Source organism: Crotalus tigris, unplaced genomic scaffold (genome assembly GCF_016545835.1).
Source record: "Crotalus tigris isolate CLP2741 ecotype Arizona unplaced genomic scaffold, ASM1654583v1 scf7180000024467.898045, whole genome shotgun sequence".
NCBI classification, from domain to species: domain Eukaryota; kingdom Metazoa; phylum Chordata; class Lepidosauria; order Squamata; family Viperidae; genus Crotalus; species Crotalus tigris.
The window spans coordinates 514966-524481 of NW_024100638.1; the positions used below are offsets into that span (position 1 = coordinate 514966).

At 39.0% G+C, this 9516-nt stretch overlaps 1 protein-coding gene across 1 annotated transcript; it reads right to left on the minus strand.

The window, feature by feature from the left end:
• Nucleotides 1–356: 356 nt before the first annotated feature.
• On the minus strand, nucleotides 357–9352 carry EXOC8 (exocyst complex component 8). Its single transcript, XM_039332883.1, has 2 exons — nucleotides 7742–9352; nucleotides 357–6353 (listed from the first exon to the last, which is right to left on the minus strand). Exons 1-2 carry the CDS (start codon nucleotides 9314–9316, stop codon nucleotides 5745–5747), a joined length of 2184 nt encoding a protein of 727 aa, XP_039188817.1. The 5' UTR covers nucleotides 9317–9352; the 3' UTR covers nucleotides 357–5744.
• Nucleotides 9353–9516: the final 164 nt, after the last annotated feature.

Genomic DNA, 9516 nt, shown 5'->3' on the forward strand with positions numbered 1-9516 from the left:
TTATTTTATTTGGAATTATGGCTGGGTGGCTCTTTTCCTCATTTTTCTAATTTCCCTCTTTTCTCAAGTTCTTTCTTTTATATCAAGAAACTTAACCCAATTGTTTTTAAACTCCTCACAAATCTTTCTCACATGCAAGTCTACTTAGTTTATAGCATGTGTTTTCATGTGTGTGGAGGTCCTGTGTTTCTGGATATGAGACCATAACAATCAGAAACTGATCATTCTGGCCTTAAAAAAAAAAAAATAGACAGAAAGGACCCATGAGTTGCAGAAGTATTAAAATACTGACATAAATTAGGTATTAGCCAGAATTCAGTGACAAAAAGCTTACATATCCACTCCATAACTTTCAAAGTGTTGTTTATTGAAGCATTTAATTATCAATAACATTTCATCACTTTTCCAGATCCTATTCGGTCTGGACAGCAACAGATTGAAGGTTTTTTCTTATTAAAATTGACCTAATAAATTATATTATGCACCATTGCATTATAGCTATCTCTGTTACAATGTTATCATACTACTTCAAATATACAAAAATGATTGCTATCATGATGTCCTCTGTGTTGCAAGTTAGATGTAAATTGTGTCCACTAATTGTTGGCACATTTTACTTATTCAGCTGCTTTAGTTTAGAGGGAGAAGACTGCCACCTGCTGCACAGATCATCTATTGCTTATGTTTGATTGACCAATGGCCGGTGTTCATACATGCTAATCTATAATTAAGAGAATAATTGTTTACTGAATTAAACCCAAATTGATTGAACTGTAACCTGTAATACTGGTTGACTTTGCAAAATACTCTAAGCCAGCGATTAGCCAGTGTTTTATCTCAGCATGATACAGCCAGTGTTTTAAACCACAGCTGATTGGACAGACCAAAGATTTCCAAACAACTACTCTGGAAACTATAAGATGATGGGACAAAAGTCAAACTAGCTCAGTGCATGCCAAGACTCCCCACAGCTGATACTCAAAGCTGGTCGGCTAAGCATAGGTATCAGAGGTTGCTAGTTGTTGTGCCTTACAATTCCTAGGAACCATAATCAAGACGATTGCTGGGAGTTTAGTTCATCAGTATCTGATTTGAGACAGGCTGTCTAATTTTCTTGCATGTAGCTACTGATAATTTAGTTTATTATTAATCACCAATTTAACTATCTGCCTAATTTTATTGCATGTAGCTATTGATGATGATTCACCAATTAAATTATGAATATCAATAAGTAATCTATAGTGAGCAACTGTGGAGATCTAAGATACATGTCCTTTTAAAACAAGAATGGGTAACTTGAAACCTTCTCTAACTGTGATTGCTGAAAATTGGTGACAAGGTTTTCTGCCATTATGAGGGAAACTTAACATGGAGAATATTGATAGGCCTCCAAACGTTTCCATAAAATCCAGGAAAACCATGCAAAGAATCTTGATGCAATTTACTGTGAAATCCATGGTAACCCTAAACGTGGTCATCTGCAAACAAAGATTACCTTTAAAAAAATTAAAATAAACATTGCTCCCTACCTTCTGGTTTTTTTTAAATTTGTAAATATCAAACCTTAATTATAACAAGGTAAAATGCCTTAATTTTGATTGTTCCATAATGTTCATACCACAATACATAATGATTTATTCAGTATTATAACTATTATATAATTAAATTAAAAACTAACCAACCACAAAAGTTATCTGATTACACATTTGAAGTTTGCAATGAAGCAAATATCCTGACTTGTAACCTGTGGAAAAAGTAAACTAATATGATGGTTTGTGCCAGAATTTCTGAATGATTGTATATTAGCCAACATATCCACACATTTGCTAGGATACAGTATCCTGAACCAAATTAGAGGCAGATTTTGAAACAAACAAGAATGAATCCCCTGTATTATCAGAGATACCAACATGTTGGTAAGAATAGGACTGGTTTTTTTTGCATTTTGTATGTTGAATATGAGGATAAATATTAGAGAAGAAACTATGTTTTGAAAATCAGTCTTTGAAGTAAAGTGATATTCAAATGTTTTCTTGAATGGTTACTAACTGACCAAATAATGTCTGACCAAAAGATAAAAGCAATTATTTCAGAGGTTCAAAAATATTAGAATTAAAGCTATGCCCTACAGCAAAATACTGCATGAGATAAATATGTATCATTTTCTAGTTGTCTCCCTAAGTAGTTATGCTGATCAAATAAATAGGTAACCAATGGACATAAATGATAAATGGTTGAACACAGTTAATTTCATTCATCTGGAGGTCATAGCATTATTCGTATAAGCATTTAATGTGTCATTTCAGGCTTCAGTGCAGAACATAAGTAGTTAATAGTGTCTGACAAGGCTTGTGCCTGATCTAATTAGCAGCTGAACATTGGCATAATAATTTGTGTCACCATGATGGTGAAAATGTGGATTTAGCAATCTTAATCTCTGCATCTCACAAATTTAAGTTTATTAAGAATGCTTTCCATAAATCAATCCAAGATCCATAGCGTCAAGTCTCATCTCCAGCCCAGCATCATGGCTAATAGCACTGGATAAGCTTTTTCTCCATAAAGGCATCTATTCCTTTTATAAACCTGTCTTTAAAAAGGGTCTTTCCTATCTTTGGGGAGTGCTTATTAGCATTTTGGTGAATTGAAATTTTGTGGGCATGTTACAGGCAATTCACCAAATGGGAGGTTGGTCTTTCACAAAACAGCTGTCATAATGGACAATTATAAAATTTATTAATTAAAAAAAGGCTAACAAGGTAGCTGTCTGTTGCTGCCTTTAGGACAGCATCAATTTTACCTTTTTGTGTAGTTGGATAGGTAATCATGGTTCCTTACATAAAACATTGGATGACAGCCAACCTCCATTTTTTTCTTAAATGTTTTTAGGCCTGAATTTTTTTTTTACTCTTGTAAACATGAGTTCAAAATTGGTGCTCTGCAACATTATCAGGCTTCCTTTGGGCTTTGATTAATGAAGAGCAAGTGTCAATATTTAAAACCGTCCTCAATTCCATACTTCGTATCAAGTTCAAGTGAGTGAATATGAAGCAGACTTATATATGCCAGAGAGGTTTCTTAGATAACCTTGGGTCAATTTGTCTCAGCCCAGCTTACTTAACAGGATTGTTACTGTGGGGGAAAAGAGAAGGGGTGCAAAGTATGACAAAGTATTAAATAAAAAACCTGGACATTGGGCAGTGTTTCCTTTCATTAAGTCTGCATGCATTCTTAGGGCATGGCATAAATAAATTCCTAAATTCCAACTATTTAGTATTGTTCAGATACCCAGATCTACCCTATAGACTTCCCTCCAATTAAATTGTAGCTTCTTTGGTCTGCTGAGGCTGCTGTAAGCAAAGTCCTAAGTGTCATTCTATCTATACAAGAGGCATGAAACTGCTATAACCCTCAGCATTGGGGCCTTTCTTTTGTTGCAGCAAATAAAGTGGCAGAATTTAATTTTGTGTCCTCTGAAATGCAGGCCTATATATCTCCAGTGAATATTAGATTGGTTATGTTCAAAACATTTTTATACCCACATTCCTCTGGAGAAAGATGCAGATATTCTGCTAATAAATGTTTTTCCGTGACCGTCAGCTAGAACAGAACATGTACAATCGTCCCACATTCATATAGTTTGACTCAACTATAAACGTGAGGTAAAAATAATTTTCCCCTTGCCTCTTTTTTCTGGAGTATTTGTTTAAATGGCAAAGTCAATTCACCCAATCTCCATGCCACAATTTTAAAGGCCACAACATAGTAGTAGCAAGTCTTTAATATTTTCAACGTAGCATTTAATTTTACATTCTACTGAACATAATGTTGTTCTCGTCAACAAATTGGAGCACTTTTCTGGAGTTATTCATTCTGGCTTAGTGCTCATTAGATAATTATATTACACCAGTATATTTTGATAGGGATTCCTTCAATAGGCATTTACCTTGTTTAGCGTATTTTTTTCTTTAAAAAGAGAAACAAATCTAACCCTCTACCCATATTAATACATAATCACTGTGGGCAAAACTATGGAGTTACTACAATTTTACATGATGAATTGCCTGGGTAAATTTTTATTTTTTTTAATTCAGATAAGCCTCCATCCAATTTCTTCTTGCCGTACCCTAAATGTTCCATCCTTCACTACTTAGTTGTACGTGGGTGATTTTTCACATCATGGAATTTTCAGAGAATCAGATTTCTTAACATTGTAAAACTGTTCTCCATTTCTTTCTAGTTTCAACTGATCACTGATGACCACATAAAAGACATAATGAACTGAATAGATTACATATCTTCTCTCAAATTAACATCACTGTTTGCAATTGAAAGGATATGTGTAGATGGGTACATGAAAACTTGGATCAAGCACAACTTTTGTGGTTAGTTATAGCACTTTCCATTTCTAACTAAGAAGAGTTTCATTTTTTAAAAAGTAGATTTGGCTTCAGTGATGTCAGGAAGCACTGGCAAAACTGCAGCAAAATTCAGAAATAGTGGCAGGCTTACCTTTTTGAGACAACTATTATATTATTTGAAATTATTCTTCACCTGCTGAAAATCAAAAAGAAACAAATTTTATGCTTCAAGTAGCATTTATTATTGACAAAAATATGTGTACAATAGAAATGCTATCATTAAGAGTGCAGACCCCATGCTGAATGTTAATTTTCAAAGATTTTTTAAGCTGGATTCTTTTGAACCAAACTATTGATTGCAGCTTTTGTAGTATTTCCTCATCATCTGAGAGGGGTTTATGCAAGACTGCTTTGTTTCCTGCACTATAGCCAGCTTTAGAGGCCAATGCCCAAACTGATATGCATGTTTTGGCTTGATGAATTGTGAACAGCAAACAAGAGTTGTTTTGTTTCAGGCAGAAATGATCTTTGGGTTGGGGGGGGAGAGAGACATGCAGGAACCCTGGCACCTGAAGGGAAGGCAAATCCTGGGCCAATCAGCGAGAAAGGCAAACAAGTGCTACATGCCATTCTGGAATGTCAGTAATGGCAAAGAAGAGGGAAGTGCCAGGGAAATAGGGATAAGGGCCACTGATATATGCTCTACTAGAACACTGGAGATGGCTTAAAGGGAAAGTACTGGGAAAGGGGTGGTGCAGATCTCCCCTTTCCCTTCCTCCTATTGGCTGTTCTCAGTATGATGAGCTATGGCTCACTGGGAAGCATTGAGGGAGACGAAAGGGAAAGAGGAGTAATACATACTATAACCCTATTTGGCCCACTTGGATTTTGTGCCATCTGAAACCCAGAATAACCAAAGTATTCTGGGTTTGGGTTCTGGCTAAACTGTGGGTGATATGGAACAATTCAACAGAACACTTGGAATACAGCAGATAGTTTAAAACATTTTTCCTATTTCATGTATACCCCTACCTAATATGAAGAAATCTAGATGCATCTCATAATTTACATTCCTAAAAAGGATCAGAAGTTTTTTCTTGAGCACCTAATTACATATATATTTAAATAACATTATTTATTAACATAAGCAGATGTCATCATAGGATGTCTTGAAATTTAAACAGTCACCATCAGACCTTCAAAAAAGAGATGTTACTTGAGCTTTCACACTACAATATTTGCTTTCTTTTATTTTCTGTCTCTTGTATTTGCCAAACATAATTAACTTATGAGAGCTTTGCTATATTTGATAATCATTAGTTTATGTATGTATGTACACAAATATATACAATCTTTATATAAAAACTATTGAGGCATTACATGTCACACCACTGAGGTAGTACTTTCAGGATTAATACGCATTAGTCGTGAAACATTCCTCAGATCCTGCAACTGCTTAGCAGGCTTTCCAACACCTTCCTCAAATCTTTTTTCCACAACAGGAAGAACAGTTTCATAGAGAAAAGATGCATTTTGCCTGATGAATGCTTTCTTCTCAGGATCCTGTTCACACCGTAAACTGTAATCAACATGTTGGATGGCCACAAGGATTATCTCCATTAGACTTTCTAGCAGAACCATGTGCAGCTCAGGGAAATACAACTTGAGAGCTTCTTCCAAGAAAGCCATGGTCTGTTTCGTGAAAGCCACAACAGTGTAGCTAAGATTCACCCAGCAGTCATCTCCAGTGTACTGGTCAAAACTGGTCACACCACAGCTCCTCATTTCCTCTCTAAGCTTCCCTAAGGCTTCAGGAGTCATCAGGTTCATTCTTCTCCACATCTCTTCAGAGTTACGATGTTTTGTGGCCTCAATTATGATATCTTTGTAGCTCTGCAAAGCTCCTTTGATATCTTTTACTAATAGGGCATGAATAATGAAGGTCAAATCCAGACCAATATTGCTGAGTTGCTTACAATGTTCCTTGGCCACCTTCAACAACAAATGACATGATTAATTAAATTAAATCTAAAGAAATTGCACAACAGAGAGATGGTAAAATAATGTTCCTATTGGAAACTAACACTGACACATAGCTTAGGACTATTTCAAAACCAATCTCTGCATAATATTACAGTGTGGATCATTAATAGATAATCCAGGGGTGGGCTACATTTTAATCAGCTGACAACTACATTTCTTGGGAGAATTTGCTGCAGAATGTCAATGATGGATGTTAATATCTATTACATAATAGGCAAAAAGAGGAAGGGAATGAGGGAAGGAAAGTTATAAATACTAAATATAATTTGAATTCAGAAGGTGGTTCTTTTCTACCAGGGCCTAATTCAACATATGGCACAAGTATGTCAAAGTTTGTATAAAGCTCAAAATAGGCTTTGTGCCACTCAATAAATATGAACAGAGACTGCCTCATGTTTGGAGACTGCATTTCAAGATACATTATTTCTTAGGTTTCTTATTCAATCTGCCCACAAACATATGACAGAGGAAGAATGAAATCCATGAACAGTTTAACCCCCATTCTTGGCTTTTATTGTCCCACCTAACATTAAAGACAATGCAGATCTAATCCATGTGAACATTACTTATGCTAAAATTTAAGTAAAAATAAAAAAAAATGCTGTAACTATCTTAATTTAAAACATATAAATGAAACTTGCTTCATACATTTAAAAGAAACATATTCTCCAGTAATTTAAATTTTATCCCTAATGTTAATGCCAATATGAAATAAAACTGGATAAAAGACAAGTTTTATTTCCATTACTCCCACGATTTAGGTGAACAGAAGAGTGGTCTGTATTCCATTCCATTCCATTCCAGTCTTTTCAGAGATAAGAGAAAAAATAAAAACTGACAGATGTGCGCTTGCAACTTGTTTTGAACAGTAAAAAAGCAACATTATACAGAGGCTCATCCTTTGTTCTATAAAGCAAAATGTACTTTTTCAGGTAAGACAGGATCTGTGGTTAAGATCCAGCTGCTATGCAAAGGCAGTGCATATGACTAACCTGTCTTTTCCAAATGTTAGAGGGCGAGTCCATTTACCACAAGCAGAACTGGAAATGAAAATGTTGCTGTCTTCCAGCCCTTTTACCAATTGAACATAGGCATTTTGTTTTGTGTAACAAAAGAAAATGCTGTATGTGCATTTCTGCTTTCCTGTGTTGCAGTTATGTGTATATCTGTACTAGGAGGCCTCAGCATAATCTCCAAGCTGCTGATATGACTAGGCAGGAGAAGGATTTAGAACTGAGCAGCCACTACATTCCAAAACACTGCCCAAATACTTCTCTATTAGGGATGCACCGACAGACTTTTTCCAGTTTTTACTCCATTCCCCTCCATTTACTTACCTTTACACACTCAGCAGCAGTAGATAAACTCTCCTTACTATCAAACACCTGTTTGCTGAATGCATCTACAAACATGCGCATGGTAGACCGGGCCCAGACCACAAAAGCTGAGTAACACCCACTGTTTCCAGCAAAGTCAGTCTGAAACTCTCTTGCAGTCTCTAACAGGCTGGTAAAGAAGACATGACAAAGTTTGTGAATATACAGCAAAGTGGCACCCTCAATGCGCAACTGTCGGATGGCTGTGTGAACAGCAGCTTCCCTATTTTTCAAGAAAAGTTCACATGCTTTAGTTGACTGGCCCAAGCGAATGAGCTGAGAAACAGCTCGTCGGGTAGCTCTGGGCCCTCCTCGGAGAGACCTATCTGGAGACAATTCAAACACAAGGACCTCAGTGAGCTGGCGGACTCTTTCATCTACCTTTGCTCGCAATTCTTTAACCATCTGGGTCACAGGTTTGTCACTCAGATATTCCTTCAGCTTATCTAACAAATCAACTGCCCCTTCAAAGTCTCTCTGAGCAATGCAGACATCCAAGTCTTCTGGCAGTTCCTGAATCCATTCTAATGACAGATCCACCATTTCTTCTTCCGGTATTGCCTTCTTTTCTTCCTCCTCCTCCTCCTCCTCTTCCTCGTCTACTTCAAAAGGATTTGTAGTCTCAGCAGGCACTGGAAGAGTCCGCATTGGCACCTCCTGCTCCAGCCTTCGTTTCTCACTGAGAACTCGATTTCTTTTTGCCTCCTCCAACACTTCCAACCACTCTTTCTTGATCTTGGCATTCTCAGCTTGGAAGATGCGACTCTCGGGGAACATAAGCAACTTGAACATATCCTTCATGGGGGGGTTGTCCTTGACATTAACCACAGCCAGCCCATCCAGCGGGTAGAGGGCATCGTAACGGTACATGCCCCGCCGGTTGGGCAGCCATGCCGCCACCAGCAAGCAGTCATTCATAAGGAAAGCATGCACTTTCTGAATCTGCACCATGTGGTCGGCGTCGTATTCCACCAGGTCCCCGTTGTACACGAGGTACTTGCCGGGGCTCTCTGGCAGCAGGTCTCGGCAGCCCTCCACTTTCTCCAGGAGGGTGGTGAGAGTTCGCTGTCGGCCCTCCTCGTTGGCCGAGGCGTCCTTGCCGGAGAGAGGCAGGAAAGGGTTCGCGTGGGGGTCGGTGGCGGCCGCGGCAGCTCGCCGGGCTCCCGCGACAGCCGGGTCTTCTCGCTCGCCGGTATTGGACTGCAGCAACAGGGCCTGGGTGACGGTTTCCATGATGCCTTTCTGCTCGGTGAGGATGTGGCTGAGCTGGTACATCTCGCTCTCCAGGTAGCTGATCTCGCGGGCCGTCTCGATGAACTGCCGGTAGTTCTGGTAGACGTTGCGCTTGAGGCTCTGCGCCGTCTCCTCGCTCAGCGCCTGAATGCGCTGCCGGTGCTCCTGCAGGTCCCGGTCCCCATCCGACTGCTGGGACAGTTGCTTCACGTACTCCTCCGCCGCGTAACTCCCGGACTCCAGTTGCCGCCGCAAACGGCTAGCGCCACCGACTGCAGCCACCTCCCCCAGAGACACCGCCATGCCTGAGCCGCAGCAGCGAGAGACCCAAAGAGCAGAGACGAAGGAAGGCCCACGGAGGAAACACTCCGAAGAGCGCCTGCGCCGGAAAAAAAATAAACAGTCGCTGGCGAGGATCTTCAGGCGAGAAGAGCCTGCGGGAAACGTAAGACGTCAAGGAACGGCGACACGTCGCTCTCCGTTTCGCACGTTACCATAAATGT